Source organism: Engraulis encrasicolus, chromosome 5, assembly GCF_034702125.1.
Source record: "Engraulis encrasicolus isolate BLACKSEA-1 chromosome 5, IST_EnEncr_1.0, whole genome shotgun sequence".
Lineage (NCBI taxonomy): Eukaryota > Metazoa > Chordata > Actinopteri > Clupeiformes > Engraulidae > Engraulis > Engraulis encrasicolus.
The window spans coordinates 9096053-9115389 of NC_085861.1; the positions used below are offsets into that span (position 1 = coordinate 9096053).

Here is a 19337-nt window from a genome sequence, read left to right on the forward strand (position 1 = left end):
GTGCCAAATTGAAGTCTGAAAGAAAATGTATTTCCTTACATTTCATATATTGCCAGTGACACATCCTGAATTGTCAGAACACAATATATAAAGTCGTGATCTCTTGCTTACTCTTCCTGTGCTGTCGGAACACAATATTGGCCTAATGGATCCTGATTTTGTTGGTTTGCCCACCAATAAATTATCAGTCTATAATTTTAATAGTAGGTGTATTCTAACATGGAAACATAGAATATCAAAAAGCAAAGTAAAAAGTAACTTTAAAAAATATGTATTGATTTCTATTACATTGAGGGAGAAAGGCATTTGATCCCCTGGTAACCATTAAGACTTCTGGTTCCACAGACCAGTTGGGCACTTCCAAACAACTCATCATCTGAAATTCTCCCATGAGAAGGTACAGGACAAAAGGGTCAGACACTATGAAAATAAAGTTCAATGTCTGCACACTTTGTATACTTAGCACACTTATTATACATGATAATGAAGTTTAAGGTGTGTGTGTGTGTGTGTGTGTGTGTGTGTGTGTGTGTGTGTGTGTGTGTGTGTGTGTGTGTGTGTGTGTGTGTGTGTGTGTGTGTGTGTGTGTGTGTGTGTGTGTGTGTTCGTTCTGCTGATCTTCTCTTGAGTTCATCTGTCTTATTATCTGGTAAAAATAGCTGCTTTGCCATGGCTTCTATCCTGTTGCTTGCCAGATAGTGGCAGCTGAAACAGTCCATGACTACAATGGCTGAGATCCATTCATCCATGGTTTATTGACAATGCAACACACACACACACACACACACACACACACACACACACACACACACACACACACACACACACACACACACACACACACACACACACACACACACACACACATACACACACACACACACACACACACACGCACCTTTGGGACATAAGAAAAGACATAACACATAAGACAACAGCATACATTTGCTGTTACCAGAATGGCAATGGCCAAGTCGTAATGCATCACTAGGCTCTGAATGTAATAGTAGTGTAGTACTATGGTAGTCTTTGGTAAGTAGTAAGGTAATAGTATGGTATGTCTTTTCAACAACTATTACAGCATTCCACTGTGGAAGTGTGGGCATTATGAGGCTACAATAGTCTGGTTTTATGTTTTATGCTTAGTATAAGCCTGATATTTTGACTGTGTTTTGATTGCACCCTAAGACTGAGGTAGATCAGCAGTCACAAGTCAGCTGACTATTTTCAGGTGTCTTGAATTCAGATGACAAGTTGATTGGAAGTGCCCATCTGATCTGTGAGACCAGAACTCTTAATGGCTAGGAGGGGATCAAATACCTATCTCCCTCAATGTAGGCCTAATAGAAATAAATTCCTAATATATATTCTTTTAAGTTACTTTCTGGATTTGCTTTTTGATATTCTATCTTTCCATGTTAGAATACACCTAATATTAAAATTACAGACTGATAATTTATTGGTGGGCAAATCAACAAAATCAGGATCAAATAGGCCAATATTGTGTTCAGACAGCACAGGAAGAGTAAACAAGAGATCACGACTTTATATATTGTGTTCTGACAGTTCAGGATGTGTCACTGACAATATATGAAATGTTAGGAAATATATTTTCTTTCAGACTTCAATTTGGCACTATACTTTGGTGAATTAATAAACCTTTCTGGGGTCCAATTGAGTATTGTTTGAGCTGAAACCACCAAAATTCGCCTAAATTTAACACATTTCTGCTTTAAAGTCAGCTATAACTGTGCATGATACTGACATATTGGGTATCATCTGAAAGGAAATTTTGTCAGCTTTCCGGTGACACCACCCACAATGCTCTATGACAAATGGATGTGAAGTTATTAGGCAAAATAGGGCCAAATGTCAGGCGTTTTTGATTAAAATAAACATTGAAACTTTATGGCTCTTGAGGCAGGTCTTCCCATGGTCCAAAATCAAAATAATTTTATATCTGGCCATTTCACACCTTGGAGAATGGGAATCACAGCAATTGGCTTCAAAATTACAAAAAAGTTTTTTTTGAACAGGTCTAACCTACATATATGCGTACGACTGTGTGTGTGTGTGTGTGTGTGTGTGTGTGTGTGTGTGTGTGAATAACAGATTATCCAGCCTGCTCCTGTGAAAGGGCAAACAGAATGGGATTGGGTGACAGATGCCAAGCTCATTCTCCCTCCACCGGGCACCAATGCCACTGGCCCCTTTCAAACTCCACCACCAGCTGGGTGTGTGGGTGTGTGTGTGTGAGTGTGTCTGGCCATAGAATTTGGACGTTGTCTGTCCTTCCTTCCCTTCCCTCCTCCACTCATCCTTTTATCTCACCTCTATTTCTCTCTCTCTCTCTCTCTCTCTCTCTCTCTCTCTCTCTCTCTCTCTCTCTCTCTCTCTCTCTCTCTCCATGTTTGACAACCACTGTATTTCTTTCTTTCTCTCTACCCGTCTCTCTCTCTTTCACCTTTCATAAAAAAGACCAATCAAAGGTCTCTCTGCAGGGAGGCTGGCTTCTGTCTAAACACCTGCTGTCTTGGAGACGACCTCTTGACCTCTGGCAGCAGTGTGACGGACAGCACGGCATCCCATATTAATATTAATCACACACTCCCACCAGGACATGTATGGCTCTCTCTCACACACACACACACTTCCACCAGGACATGGCTCTCTTGCCTCATGGCTCTCACACCAAGACAGACAGGGACACACATACACCTCTCCCAACATATGAATGTGCGTACACGCGCACACACACACAGCCATCTTCCTGATTCATTCCCTTGAGTACGTTTTCTCTACCTGCCATTCGTCTCTCTCTTCCTTTTCCCCCTCCTACCTCTTTCTCTCTCTGGCTGTCCATCCTTCTCCCTGACATTTCCTTCTCTTCTTTCCTCCTCCTCTCCTCTCTCCTCCTGCTTGTCCTGTCGTTTGATCTGACCTTTAGCTCATCATTCTAACAGAGACGTCGCTCATCCATTCAATCAATCTCCCTCCATTTCCTTTCGCTCTCCTTCAGCCTCGCTCTCCTCAAGCGCTCATTTCCTCTCCAGCCGTGCGCTTAGACTCACACATACATACCCAGCGCACACACACACATACACATTCCCAGCGTGCTCACACACAGCCAGCGCACACACACAGACACACACGCATGCACGCGCGCACACGCACAGCCTCGCTCTCCTCAAGCGCTCATTTCCTCTCCAGCCGTGTTCTTAGACACACATACACATACCTAGCATGCGCACACACACACACAGCCACACACGCAGGCATACACAGACACACATACAGGCACGCACATGCAGACATATAGGCATACACACGCATACACACACACACACACACACACACACCCCGCGCGCACGTGCACTTACACACACGCATACACGCACACAGACACACACACATACCCATGCACACACACATACCCATGCACACACACGCTAGCACACACGCACGTACACACGCACACACATGCTTTAAAACCTCATTCTCTCGCCCACACACTCCTTAGCACCCAATTATATTGACTGAATAACAGGCTATCCAGAACCAGTAACACTAGAGCAGTGGAGAGACAGCGTGGACAGGCTGCAGCTACAGAGGCCACTACACAGTCAGAAAAGACACGCTACGCTTACATGAGACATTTAATTCGGAATAAAGCTTAATTCCGAAACGCTACGAAAACGCCATGTAAACGTAGCCATAGAAGCAAGATATATGAATTAATCTGGCCGTGCATTATTTCACTCATTCATTCAGTCATTCATTAAGTTACGCAATAATTCATGTAATAGCGTAATGCATCACTCTGGCTCCTTAAACTTTTAATTTATTTATTTCCATTATCATTGATGTGCGTATTCATTCATTGATGTCAAATGGCTGTGAGATCTATTGATTTAATCATTACCTAGTAATCCGTGGTTGAATAGACTGCTGAGTAATGAACTAGGTTAAAGGAACAGTCAACCATACTGTACTTCCACAATGAAATCTGTTTCACCTCTGAATTGAAATGCGTTGATCCGTAGATCTCTGTGCTGTGTGCATGGCGAAGAGAGGCGAAATTTAGTGTTCCATTCTGACAGCTCAACTGTCATCAGGTCGCCACGGCGAGTTAAATGTTAAGAAACAGTTATGTTATTGATTTGGTTGGCCGCCATAGGCGAAATTCGCTCATCATTTGCATAATATTAAACTTGGTTGAATAATTTTGCTTCGCTCCTTTTCACTTGTCTTTGCCTTCCTCATAGGAATGAGTGGCGAAGTTCACTTCACTTGGCCAAATTCGCGTCTATGTATTAGCGTCACTCAGCCATGCTGCTACTCCTGAGAGCACGTAGTTAGGCTCAGCATGGTTGCTGGCAGACTTGGTTGCTGGTAGATTTGGTTGCTGAAGTTAGATGCAACTCTTCCATGCTTTCCCTGTTTGCATATGCTTCTTTGACACTTGAGATGACATTTTGTAGCCCAAAATGAAATAAATGGGCATTATAATGAACGCGATTCGACATCACATTGATACCTTCAATCCTGACACCCCTCCTCCACCAACCCCCCTAGCTTCCATCAAGACAAACAACAGCAATACTACAGCTGCTTTCGAAAGTAGTCAAAAAAAAAAAAACATTCACCATAAAACAGATGTGAGCTTAGTAATACCTATAGAATATATAATGGCCCATTTACAGTGCAAGATACAAGCATCCGTCGACTTGAAGTTTTTAAAAGTTAAAACAAAATCTGTAGAACACAAAAGACCTAGACAAAGCTTATTGTGTGTTGTGAAAAAAACACCCTTCAGAACACAGGAACTGAGTTTCTTCAATAAGAAAATATGACAGCACACATGCCATTTTTAAAAACAAATTTTTTAAAAGATTGTTATATAACATCAATGTGAGTCTGTGTGCAAGTGCATAACATCACACGTCATGCAACACTCAGTGTTGTCAAGGGCAACGGAGCGTGAACTTAACGACAAGGAAAGACACTTCTGGAGTAATTGTGGACAACGAACGGACAGTGAACTTCACGATTACGACAGGCACTTCGAGTAATTTTGGGTGCAGTGCCAGGGGGCAGGGCAGGGGCACAGAGGGGGCACTCCAAAAGGACCAACCATAACAGTTCCCTGCTGTTTCACTGGCTCTCTGTACCACCGCACTCCTCCACTCTACTCCTCCAATCCCCTCCACTCCACTGCCTCTATCCTAATAATAAAAAACCCTCCAAACCTTTTTTCAGTGAAGAACACACAATGGAAGCTTAGAAAAGTAGAGTGGGCGCTTTTGTACAGACGTTTTGGAGAGTAAACAGCTGTGGCAACATAATGCCTTCACTGGGCAGTGTTTACTTGATTTACTTGGTTTGTGCCTCTTCCATGTTCAACGCCCCCAAACTCAGGTGGGCGACACAGCCACAGGGATACTGGATTGTCTTCAACAAACACCATACCATATGCTCGTTCTTCTATGCAAACATTACACAGATTTTGATCCAACAATGTATGTGTCTGAAAATGTTTAGAAGCAGATTCAAAGTGAACATCAGAAAACCTGGATGGACTACGCTGTATTGCTGTCTCTGTATTACAACTTGATTCGTTTCTCTGGGAATGTTGCTTGGCGTTAACAACTGATATGCTGACTTTGTACTATTCTACATCTTATCTATGGATTGACTGTTTTGAAAATGGCAGCATTTAGATTTTTTTCCACAAAATACTAAGTGTCCCGATTTTGCTTTTAGAATCTGGTTTGTAGCTTTGCCAACAAACAGCGGACAAGCCTCCCCACCTTTTAAGAGTTTCTCAAAGTACAACATTTCACAGCTCTCCTACATGCTTGATTTCCCTTCAGCTGTTTTTTCCCCCTTTCATTTCTATATACTTTATTTATTTGTGTATTTATTTATTTTTGTAACTGATTTTCTGTTCCTTCCCTCTTCACATCTCTTGCTTTACTGCCTTCTGACTTCCAGCTTAGGGCAAACTGTGGCCTACGACTTCATACACACAGAGCATCAAGCAACTACCTACTGCCCTCCACACTCATACACACACATGCACACATACGCATGCACGCACAGCTGAAATACACTACAGACAGCAGCTCCCAAAGACTTCATGTGGTTGACTGATTTCACAAATACACCTCTTGTACACGGGTGAAAAGACACACACACACACGGACACGCATACACAGAAAGGTCATAAAAGCACCGAGACAGCTCTTTCTGCATTATTGAAGGCCAAGGCTGGCTCCCGAGGGACAAAAAGGCAAGGCAGTTGACTTGAACAGGGACACAGAACTCCCCTCTCATTCTTCCTCAACATTATTATTGCAGAACATCAAACAGTAACTCAGTGGTTCTTCAGTGAGTTTTTCCGCAGGGACCCCTTTTGGCCTTAAGAATATATTCGCGACCCCACTCCCACCACCACACACCACATTCTTAGCCTAGCAATGAATTTCTAGAAATATTAACGGACAAACTATTCACGGAAAATCTAGCAATATCACTGCCTAGGCATTTTTTTTTTGTCCTTTAATATTGCTAGATTGTCCATTAATTGTCTGTCCGCTAATATTGTAGGAAATCCACAGGACAGCAACTAGCCTACATCTATTAGCTGTTAGCTGTTAACCTGTGGATTGCACGCTTTATGCAATGTCCCTTTTGTCCGCAAACCCCCTTCAGTTTGGGAACCACTGCACTAACTTCCCATTCTCTGCCTCTACTCTAGCTGTTAATTTTAAAGATGCTTTTCAGAAAAAAAAGGGCAGTAATACATTGTGAAAAATACCACATCTTTTTATATATATATATATATATATATATATACATACATATATATATATATATATATATAATTCTTTTGATGTTCCCACGCCTAAAGAAATGCATCAGCCGTGTGCTACAAACACATTTCACACTTCTTAGAAAATACTTGAAAGTACTTCTCAGACGTTTACGTCTCTCCCAGGTTTGTAAATATTTATTTATTGATAATATCTCAAACTGCTTTTCAGCCGCTTCTTCCATTGCTTTTCTTACACATCTAACCATAAAGTGTCATCAGCAAAACTTAATTTCCCGGCAAACATTCAAAGCAAACATCAATAAAGCCTCCATCCACCATATCACTTACAGAGCGGCATATTACTACACAAAACAGGTAAACAAACACACACACTGTCCAAACAAACCTCTGGCTCCTCAGCCTTAAACACACACACACACACACACACACACACACACACACACACACACACACACACACACACACACACACACACACACACACACACACACACACACACACACACACACACACACACACACACACACACACACACACACACACACACACAGGCTCCTCAGCCTTAGTCAGGAATGTGGCTATTGAGCGCAAACACGCACGCACACAAGGATGCACACACAGACAAACAGACACACACACATATAAACACACAGACACACACACACACACACCAAACATACCTCTGGCTCCTCGGCTTCAGTTAGGAGCTTGGCTGTGGTGATCCTTGACTCATAAGGTGGCAGCCCACTCTGGCAGAAAGTAAACAAACAAACAAACAAAAATAAAAACCAAACTTGAGCGCTTCACAGATAAACAACCAAAATAGAGAAATGATGTGACATTCAGGACCCGACACTTTCAAGCCTTCTGCTATACTGTTGCTGAATGAATAAGTGTGTAGCTTGGCATACCGAAAGGTGACTTTCAGAGAAAAACTAGTTTGTGTATTTGTGTGTGTGTGTGTCTGTCTCTTTCAGAGAATCTAATGTGTGTGTGTGTGTGTGTGTGTGTGTGTGTGTGTGTGTGTGTGTGTGTGTGTGTGTGTGTGTGTGTGTGTGTGTGTGTGTGTCATTGAGATTCCTTGTGAGGCTGGGTGAGGGTGTAAATGCATTGCATCTAGTGCTGTGTTTTTCTCTTGTTGTGCCAGACCCCACAGACTCCTAATGCAGTGTTTCCCACAGCACTTTGTTGCTAAGGCGGCCAGAGAGGTCAGCAACTTGCCAACGTTCCTCCAAAAAAGAAAAAAAATCCATCTATCTATCCATTTTCTGGTCTTTTTGACTTTATTTATGATAGGACAGTGAAGGTGGTGACAGGAAGCGAGTGGGGAGAGAGAGACGTGGAAGGGTCTGCAAAGGACCGGGCATCAAACCCGGGTCAGCCACATGGTAGACGAGTGCCCTACCGGTTGGTCACGGCAGGCCCACAATCTATTTATCTATCCATCTATTCCCCGCCACAACGTTATCCACCTCTCCACTACAGGCACAAACACTCACTTCCTTGACTAAGCAATGTGCTGTGGTAAGAAACACGGAATGTGAAACGGCGCTGGAACCAGTTTTGAAGTGGTGCTGCTTTTTTTCCCCTCCCTTTTTTAAATACATTTCTTAACCTTGTAACTGTTGCTACACTCCACTCATTTTTCTGCAGTACAAGTTGGGAAAGCCTCATTTAGGGAGCCCAAAAGTGGAGATGCCAATGCACCTCTACCTCCCCCTTGCTGGTACCTATGCAGTACATACATAGTGGATGTATGCAGGTAGCTCACCAACACTCACATATGCACAGTGCATGTATACAGGTGGCTTACCAACACACTCGTATGCACAGTGCATGTACTCAGGTGGCTTACCTGTTGGGAATCTTCCTCCTCCTCTTCTGTTGCTGTCGTCTCTGTCTGTGGTTTCAAACTGGGTAACCATGACGACACACTCCTTTTTAAGTAGTCCTTTCCTTCCTGCAAGAGATCAATGGAGACGGGGAATGATTGAGGCTTCTCAGGTCCAATACTACTGACACTCTTAAAAAAAAACACACGCGCGCACGCACACACGCTCGCACGCACACACGCACGCGCACACACACACACACACAAAACCACAAACGCATGCACACACACACAATGCTCCTGCTTCATTTTCCCTGCTTTGCTGGTGCTATGGAGTACACATCCAAAGTGCAATCCAGAATCCTTTTTTTACCTACAAAAAAAGGTATTGACAAATATCAACTATCAACTAATGATTAATGAATTAATCGATAATTTGCATCCCTAGTTCATATCCAACACAACTTTTCTCACATTTATTTTCTTCTTATATTGTGAACCGCTACTTGTTTGCTTGGTTTAAACACAATTTGTTTTTGTTGTTCACTTTGATGTAAACAAAAAATCATGTTAGCCATCCGATAAATGTCAATCAGTCCTGAGATTGAGCACCATGAACTGCATTGCAGGCTGTGTGTCTGTGCCAAAGGTTTGGTTAGACGGCCCCAGAGTCAGGTCCGTGACAATCACTCCTGAGGTTCAGCACCACGGACAGCGCTGCTTCCGGGGTTTGATTACCAAACTGGGGGTCGTGAGCCCTAGGAGGGTCATGGAGTTACTGAAGGGGGTCGCGGACAGAAGGGACATTGCATAAAAATGGGACATCCACAGGTAAACTGTCAGCACAAATCCTGCATTGCAAGCTGTGAGTCTAGTCCGTGACAATCACTCCTGAGATTCAGCGCCATGGACAGCACTGTTTCCGGGGTTTGGTTACACCCGTGGTTCCCAAACTGGGGGTCGGGAGCCCTAGGAGGGTCATGGAGGAACTGAAGGGAGGTCGCGGACAAAAGGGACATTGCATAAAAATGGGAAATCCACAGGTTAACATAAATCCATCAGTTGGTTAGTAACAGGCATCTCTTGTATGGTTAAATTAATAGATAAATTTAGCATCTAGCAATATCAGCGGACAGGGGGTTGTTGATAAAATATCATTGATTTTCAAAAGGTGTCATTGCCTTAAATTAGCTCAAGGAATACTACAATACAATAGCCTCAAACTCTCCAAAATGGATATACATCGTTTTGCAATGGAACCCGTAGAAATATTCTTAAGCCCAAAAGGGGAGATCCCCACTGAAAAAGTTTGGGAACCACTGGGTGACATGGAACCAGAGTGGAAGAGATCAATTGACAGACAGCATCAGTCATTTCAGCTTTGGCTTGGCGTCACGCTGGCTCTTTGCAAAATGTAAAACGAGCTTTCAGGCTTCAACTCAATTTTTCACTACAGCAGCAGCAGCATTCCAAGGCTACAACACAAGTGCAGTGAAGCAGTGCACAGACAATGGCCAGGAGGAAAACAAGAGATAACAAGAAACACGAAGAATGAAGAGAATGAAAGGGAAGGGAAGGAAAAAAGGAGAAGAGCAGAGAGAAAGAACGAGAAGGAAATAAGAAATAGCAACAGAACATGATAATGTCCGTAAGAGAGAGAGAGAGAGAGAGAGAGAGAGAGAGAGAGAGAGAGAGAGAGAAAGAAAGAAAGAAAGAAAGAAGGACAGAGATGAAACAAAATTACATGACCATAGAAAGCGAGAGGGAGAGCAGAGAGTGACAGTGGGGGGAATGAGAGAAAAACCGAGACAGAGGCAGAGACAGAGAGAGATGCAGTATTTCAAGCAGAGTAGGCCAAATCATGCTGTGTGATGACTTTGTTTAGTGTTAAGCACCACACAGCCATTATAGAAATGCTGCAGGCAGACACTGTGTGTGTTTTCGCGGCGCCCCATGACTCCTCTCTCCCCCCCTGGGCTGGGGGACGATGCCCTCTCTCTATGCAGCATGGAGGCCTGCTGATATACAAGAGCCGCACCAGAGACCTGTAAATAAGCTTCAAAGGGTAGCCATGCGGACTAGACCGGCGAGAAGGGAACGCTGCTTAAAATAATATCAATAATGAGGGCAGTTACATGCACAGAGTGCTCCGGTTTCAAGTGGAATAGTGTCAGAATACAATTTAAAACAAGTTTGAGAATATTCTGTTTATATGATGTGTCCTTGAGCAAGATACTTAACCCCAAATTGCTCCTGTTGGCACAGTGGTACCCTGCATGGCAGCCACTGCCACCAGTGTGTAATTGTAATTGTATCTGACTGTGTTGACAAAAACAAGTACGTGCCTATTTTATGTAAAAAAGTAAAATACGAGGAGGTTGTTCATTATACATTATACATTGTTGCACAGCCAAGACCTTCATCTACAATAATACACTTCTATATATTGGATTTTGACTACTTTTTTTTTCTTTAAAAACTAAAACCCTCAAGAATCAGTGGAATATCATATCTGCTTAGAGAAAAGAACTCTCAACTCTGCGAGTACTAATTCGGTTACTTGCATCTTAAGAACTTTTGAGCAGAGCTCAATTCCTAAAAACTGAGCTGAGCGCTGAGCTGGGCTCAATTCCTAAAGAGGTAGTGACTAGTGTAGCGACTGACTATAAAGGACTCTAATTTATCCCCAACACAGCAGCATGGCAGGGAGAGAAGAGATGAAAGCATCTGAGGAATGCTTCTCAAATTGACAGCAACAACAAAAAAGAATAAACTCAAATATTTCAACATTGCCACTTCAGGTTGCAGTCAGTAATTTGAACATTTCACTGCCTACCCTGAGTGCTTGTTAGACGCACCTTTCTTCCTTAGACTGTATTCACTGACACCCCCCCCCCCCACACACACACACACACACCTTTCTTATTTTTCAGCTTATTCTTCTCCTCACCTTTCGTCTTCAGAATAAGTATCCCTCCTCTCATTTCTTCTTTAGACTACATTTACCCCTGACTCACCCTTCCGTGCTGTGCTCTTGACTTTATACAGTGTTCATTGCTCTCCTCATCTTTCTTCTTTATAAAGTGTTTATTTCTCCCCTTTCTTCTTTACACAGTGTTTACTGTGCCCCTTCACTGTTCTTTCTTGAGACTTTCGTCTTTGTTCCTCTCCTTACCTTCCATCGCCCACGTAATGATGCTCATCGTCCCCACCATGCATTATAGTACACCAAATTACACATCATGCACATCCTTCAGTGCACTATAATACACCAAATTACACACCATGCACATCCTTCAAACATGCTGCTAATCTCAAACATCACCATCTAACCCGCAGGTACGCACAGAAACAGACACAGACACGCGCACACGCACACGCACACTATACACACACACACCCCCCACTGCTTTGTCTTCCTTAATGAGCCATACTCTGCCTCTCTGCAGCCATGATGCCCAGTAAATGTGGACTGCCTCTTGTAAAAACTGTTAATTATGTCACACCGCTGTTGGCCTTGATGTCCCCTCGGAGAGTGCTTGCTATTGATGGCATGGTGTTTTTTATGGCTCCACTGCTACGTGTAAGCTGATTGTTTAGCCTGTCTGCTGTAGGGGTGTCTAGACTGGTGGTGGGCTTCTCTAATGGTAAAATGTTCCCACTCTCCCACTCTCACTCTCACTACTGCCCGTGCATCCGAGAAAGAACGGATGGATGGAAAGATGGGACTCTGTATGTGTGTGTGTGTGTGTGTGTGTGTGTGTGTGTGTGTGTGTGTGTGTGTGTGTGTGTGTGTGTGTGTGTGTGTGTGTATGTGTGTGTGTGTGTGTGTGTGTGTGTGTGTGTGTGTGTGTGTGTGTGTGTGTGTGTGTGTGTGTGTGTGTGTGTGTGTGTGTGTGTGTCTGTGTGACTGAGAAACAAAACCAGCTGTTTGGCGTTCGTTCAGTGACTGGTCTCAGACAGGTGCAGTGTCACTGGCTGGCACTCATGTTCATGTCTCTTCTCTCTGCCTCTTCCAGAACTGACTGTAGGCAAGATATCTGGTTGCTGAGATTGTGGGCAATTGATTAGAATAGAATGAATGAACATTGTTCCGTCTTCTCACAATCTCACAATTCTGTGCCCTCAACTCTTCAAAAGATTGGCTTGGTATAAGCGTTGTTCATCATTCAACAAGTTTGGCCAAAGATTAATGCATACCAACAAATAAGTACGGGAATGGTATTCCATACAAAAGACGCATGTGCACACACAATCGTTGAGGGCCGCACAATTTACTGAGGGGTGTACATCAAAGCAATGCAGACCATTCCAACACTGCCGAAGAACACAAATCTTCTTCTTCAGGGCACTGTTAAATACCTCATCTCTTGACTCCGAAAGAGAAGCAAGTTTGGGGCACACACAAGCAGTCATTCACGGTCATACACACACACACAGTTTCACACACAGTTTCACACACAGTTTCACACACACACACACACACACACACACACACACACACACACACACACACACACACGGTCTCTCTCTCACACACACAGTCACACACACGGTCACACACACAGTCACACACACAGTCACACACACAGTCACACACACACACAGTCACACACAGTCACACACAGTCACACACACACACACACACACACACACACACACACACACACACACACACACACACACACACACACACACACACACACACACACACACACAGTCACACACACACACAAGTTGGTTTTGGAGAGCAACACTACCCTCCACAGGCTGCCAGTGGAACTGTTGGCCACAATTGCCCAAAACAGCTCCTGGACTGATTGAAACTCTATTTCCCTTGTGATGTCTACATAATAGTACAGCGAGTTAAGCTTCCATCAGCGATCAAGTGCAGCAGCCAAAACTGGACTACACTTACATTTCAAGTCACTGGCTCTTTCTCAATACCCAGTGTTCTAGCCTTCCTAGGACGTGAAACACCCAGTGATTGGATACTCCGCGGAGTTCACCAAAGAGTATCCAATCACTGGGGGATTCACCGTCCTAACAAGGCTAGAAAACTGGGCATTCAGATAGGGTCACTCACTATGTCAGTTCACATGTGCCTTGCGTTTACAGGGGAGGTTGAATTTCATTGTAATGCACTGTGTGCACTGCGCGCTATGGTGTGTCAATTTACCACTATGACCAATGAGAATGACTCACTGCTTTCACCACCATCATATTCATTTTTATTTCGGTAATAACATAGCTGGAATGAGTGCACACTACATTTCACAACAAACACATCTAGCACTGTATTATTGACAATGATTATTGGCAACGGTAGGGCACTGGGTTACTATGCCTGACCCAAGTTCGATTCCAGCCCGGGTCATTTGCCGATCCTCCCCCGTCTCTCTCTCCAACTCACTTCCTGTCGCCTCTCATCTACTGTCCTATAGTAATAAGGACAGAAATTCCCCTAAAAAAAGACAATGACAACAATAAAAAACACCCCCGTCTTGTTTGCCATAGTATTTTCTTTCTACAGTGGACCACCATTGTGTTTCTGGACACCATTCATTCATCACGTAGACAAAACCTCATCAATTACACATTGACTACGCCTTGCCACCAAGAGCGGCACTACACTACACTACGTGATTATCACCATATCATGTGATTTGTGCGTTTTAATTAGGACACGCGGATCCATTGTTGCTCGATTCGCCCTCCATCGCATGCCGACAAAGCAACATTAATCAATTTACAGATGCAAGCATGTCTGGGTAAGGAACACACACACACACACACGCAAACACACACACACACACACAGACATGGATTACCAAATAACTCATTCCCTCACACACACATGCGCGCACGCGTACGCACACGCACACACACACACGAACATGGATTACGAAATGACTCAAATACATGGTCACACTCCACAAAAGGTGAATAAACTACAAGCTAAATGTAATGTGAGAGTATGCATGAATGTGTGAGTGTGAGTGTGTGGGTAACACCTATGTTCACACACATCGCTACTAGTTAGCCTACTTGCTCAGCGAGGGAAGTCAATAGAAAGTCTCTGTGTTCCAGCGAAGTGAGGCGGCGAGGAGAGTAGAAGTGATGCAATGTGGGCAGATTCCGACATAAAAATATTTCAAGTTTGAGCGAGGAGAGTAAGTGAGTAACCAATTGGAATGCAGGGTTTGCATTAGTGACAGTACTTCTCGCTTTTTCATTGGCAGTTAAACCCACGGGAAGGAACGTTTAGCAAATGTTCCAGGAGTGAGTGAGCAAGAAGCAAGTAATATGTGTGAAAGCAGACTACAGCAGGGACTATCTAGTAGTCATTAGAGACCCTCCAAGAAAAGGGTGGATGGCTGCACATGTTAAATGTCAGAAAGGTTGGTGTGTGGGTGCAGACTGTACTGGTGTGTGTGTATACTGCATGTGTGTGTGTATACTGTGTGTCTCTCTCTCTCAGTGGCGGTTCATAGCCAAGACTCATATAAAGCAGCACAGCAGATCACACATTCTCCATGTCTATGTTTGCTCCCTTCTGCCACCCGGTCTCTATGTGTGTCTGTGTGTGATTTCCTCCATGTGCTAAGTGCTGTGCGTGTGAACACATGTCCATGTGTGTGCTCACGTATGTGTGTGTGGTGTGTGTGTTACCTCCATGTTCTGAGTGCTGTGTGTGAGCTCACGTTATGTGTGTGTGTGTGTGTGTGTGTGTGTGTGTGTGTGTGTGTGTGTGTGTGTGTGTGTGTGTGTGTGTGTGTGTGTGTGTGTGTGTGTGTGTGTGTGTGTGTGTGTGTGTGTGTGTGTGTGTGTGTGTGTGTGTGTGTTACCTCCATGCTCTGCGTGCTGAAGAGGTAGCTGGCCATTAGCTGCAGGGCCTCTGAGCTGTGGGGGTCGTACTCCAGAGCTTTGGCTATGGCCTCCTTACACCTGTCTGCTGCCCCCTCCTCCATACTGCAGAGAGAGAGAGAGAGAGAGAGAGAGAGAGAGAGAGAGAGAGAGAGAGAGAGAGAGAGAGAGAGAGAGAGAGAAGGGGAGGAGAGAGAATTTCTTAGTTTCATTCTTTCTAGATTTTTATGTATTGGTCGACATATGTACAAAATGGGTCATTCCACGCCAAATCAACAAGAGCCCGCACACTTAGGTCTCAAAAAATTCTGAAAATATTACCAAGTGTACCCATGGTACTTAAGAGAAATACTGTAAATTTATTTGAATGTAAGATGTATACTCTCCGTGTTACAGCCAATTTTACTGGGGGAGGGGGGTGCCCATTTTGTTCACACTCTTTTTTTTGTCAAAGTTCACAAGCCCGTAGCTCAACAACTAAACCACGTAGGAAGCTAACATTTGGCATGCTGGTACATAGACAGGAATAGTTTGTTGCAAAACTGTCAGTTTTGGTCTGTATGATCCTGCATCGTCATGGCATTCCCTCAAAGATGATACAAATTGTACTGGAGTTTTTGGCTGTGCTCTGTTTAGGCCTTCAGAAGACATATTTGTGCCCAACATAGCCTCTTGATTTTTTCCCCTTGTAGAGACAAGTAGGAACACTCTCATAAAAAGCTATAAATAGAAAGGAAACCCCAGTGTTTGACCAGAGACCTCACAAGTCTGACAAATCATTTTGGGTGTCATTTTCAGAGCTCCAGAACCCCTTGTGGGATTGTCCACAGATTTTTATTTTATTTTTTTCTTCATTCTCCATGAATTCTTCTTTTTAAAAATGCAAATGAGACTTGTCTTATGTGATGTTTTCTTTTGTAATTTCGAACCTGAACATGGCCAACATGCACATTGAGGGCAATATGTTTTCTATGCGTTTCTTCCGCTGCCATCTGCTGGTCAAAAAAAGTAACAACATGACTCCTTGTGCCTGTCTCTTTTGGTGTGCGAACCTGCTCCCACAATGAACGCTCCTGAAATCATTGAAATTGAAAGGGATACCTGCACCCCTGCATAGGGTCTCTCGGGTGATCATGTCTGGGCAAAATTTGCATTTGATTATTTAGTCTTTACATTAAATGTTATCGAAATCATGTTGCTCTCTTTTTGCATTTTGCCCATGTTCAGGGTGGACATTACAAAAGAAAACATCACATAAGACAAGTCTCATTGGCATTTTTAAAAAGAAGACTTCATGGAGAATGAAGAAAAATATAAAATAAAAATCTGTGGACAATCCCACAAGGTGTTCTGGAGCTCTGAAAATGACACCCAAAATGATTTGTCAGACTTGTGAGGTCTTCTGGTCAAACACTGATGGGGTTTCCTTTCTATTTATAGATTTTTATGGGAGTGTTTCTACTTGTATCTACAAGGGAAAAAAATCAAGAGGCTATGTTGTGCACAAATATGTCTTCTGAGGGCCTAAACATAGCACAGCCAAAAACTCCAGTACAATTTGATTCATCTTTGAGGGAATGCTATGACGATGCAGGATCATACAGACCAAAACTGACAGTTTTGCAACAAACTATTCCTATCTATGTACCAGCATGCCAAATTTGAGCTTCCTACATGGTTTAGTTCTTGAGCTACGGGCTTGTGAACTTTGACAAAAAAAAGAGTGTGAACAAAATGGGCACCCCCCTCCCCCAGTAAAATTGGCTGTAACACGGAGAGTATACATCTTACATTCAAATAAATTTACAGTGCTTCTCTTAAGTACCATGGGTACACTTGGTAATATTTTCAGAATTTTTTGAGACCTAAGTGCTCGGGCTCTTGTTGATTTGGCGTGGAATGACCCAAATATATATTATTACTTCTTAACTATATTATTACTATATATTATTTCTTACATATCAGTTTTATTTGGAAACACAACATCAATGAGTCAGTCATGCTGATAAAGCTACTCTGAAATTAATTATGATATAAAGAGAGAGACAGACAGACAGACAGACACAGACAGAGAGAGCGAAAGCAAAAGCGAAAGCGAAAACGAGAGAGAGTATGTTTGAAACACCATTGAAAGTAAAACTCTTCTGCTAACCCAGCATTTCAAGAAAGCTTCTTGTCCTACTTAATCACTTGGATATTATCTTGTGCCTACATGCCTGGGATCCACTTATCTAATATGTTTTAATGCGATGCAGGCGCCAGTGGCAGCACTCTGATGTTGGGAGTGCAATTTGGCCACCGCTGGGCTGCTTCCGATGGCCGCGCTCCATCAATCTTCATTTAAATCGCAGCCCTCAGCCCCTTCCAAGCTTGTTTAATGTCAAATACAACTGTCAATTAGGCCCACCTCATTTCCCCGACCACGTCAGTATTGATCAATTTTTTTTAAATGTTATATCTTAACGATTACACTTGCACTGCACTGCTCCTCTCTGGTCTGGACACACACACAGGAACAGGTTCAAAAAAATAAACAAATAAAAACACATACAAGCATGCATGCACACACTCACGTATGAATGCGTATGCATTCAGGTTAAAAAAAAAAGATTCAAGGTTCAAGAAAAAAAAACACATACAGGCACACAAGCGCGCCCATGCAAGGCATGCACACACGTCTGCTCACACACACAGGCACAGACAGAGAGAGACAGACACATACAAATGCACAAACGCCTCCTGGCCAGCCGTACAATTTTGACACTAATGCTCAAACAACCCGCGAAACGCAGGGATTCATGCTGGAATAACCTGAAAAGGTCGATATGACTTGAATTATGAATACAGATCAAACACGACAAAAACAAACAGTCGTGACCAGAATTTATTAATTTTTTTTGCACGCCATAACGGAAACGCCATAATGGAATAGTAAATGTGAGGCGATTCTGCATGCAGCTGACATTACACACAATAGCGTGGCAAACACGGCTAGAGCTGTGACGGGACTTTCAATTACATTGCCATTTTTGCACAACACAGCACTCCAAGACAGCCATGCCAAGTTTAGCGTCCTGCGTGCCGAATACTAAAGAAGGCTCTGCTCTGCGTGTGCCGCCGCCACTGCGATTTGCTGGGGGAACGCCTGACCCACACATTTCCATCACTGTGTCACAACAATACAAGCAAAGTGATTTCAGAAGCATTTTTTGTCCCTCCTTCGCCTCACAATTCAATCGCAACTACATAGACGTAAAATAATCTTGACAACAAGAAATATATAATTAATCAAAATAAAGAAAAAACAATCCATCGGTTTCAGTAACAGGGCTGTGTAATTCTGATTTCATTCACAGGAATGCGGGATCACCATGACCATGACATTTTGAATGAAATGACCAAAAGGTCTCTCAGGCAAGCTTGTGTTCAACGCTTAATTATTAGGGCCAAAACATACCAAGGCGGAACGGAACGGTCGCAGGACGGACGCGGTCTTTCTGCTTAGTTCTGGCCGGCGTGCTTTTCTCTGCCTTGCACACTGACAGCGTCGGCGTGCGCGGCCAGTCCTATTCAAAACCCTAGCCACAGCCAAAGCTAGCATGCTACTTTGCCATTCATTTGAATGAGACACCGCCGGTCGCCGGCGTGAAAAATACGCTCGAGTTCTATTTTCCAAATGCAGCGCGGCGCGGAGCCGGCTCCCGCGCCGCTGACGCCCGACTACCGCCGGTTGGTGTGTAAGGACAGATAGGTTTCAATGTATTTTCACTGACGCCGGTAAAAACCGTGGCCGTTCCGCGC

The 19337-nt window shown here is 43.5% G+C and overlaps 1 protein-coding gene across 1 annotated transcript in view; it reads right to left on the bottom strand.

Moving 5' to 3' along the window:
* si:dkey-12j5.1 (uncharacterized) overlaps nt 1-19337 on the bottom strand; it is a 116615-nt gene that overhangs the window by 81829 nt on the left and 15449 nt on the right. The window contains exons 6-8 of the mRNA XM_063198625.1: nt 15518-15641; nt 8694-8798; nt 7519-7587 (exon numbers count right to left, since the gene is read on the bottom strand). Coding sequence (XP_063054695.1) covers nt 7519-7587; nt 8694-8798; nt 15518-15641 — 298 coding nt within the window. The remainder of the gene's footprint in view (nt 1-7518; nt 7588-8693; nt 8799-15517; nt 15642-19337) is intronic.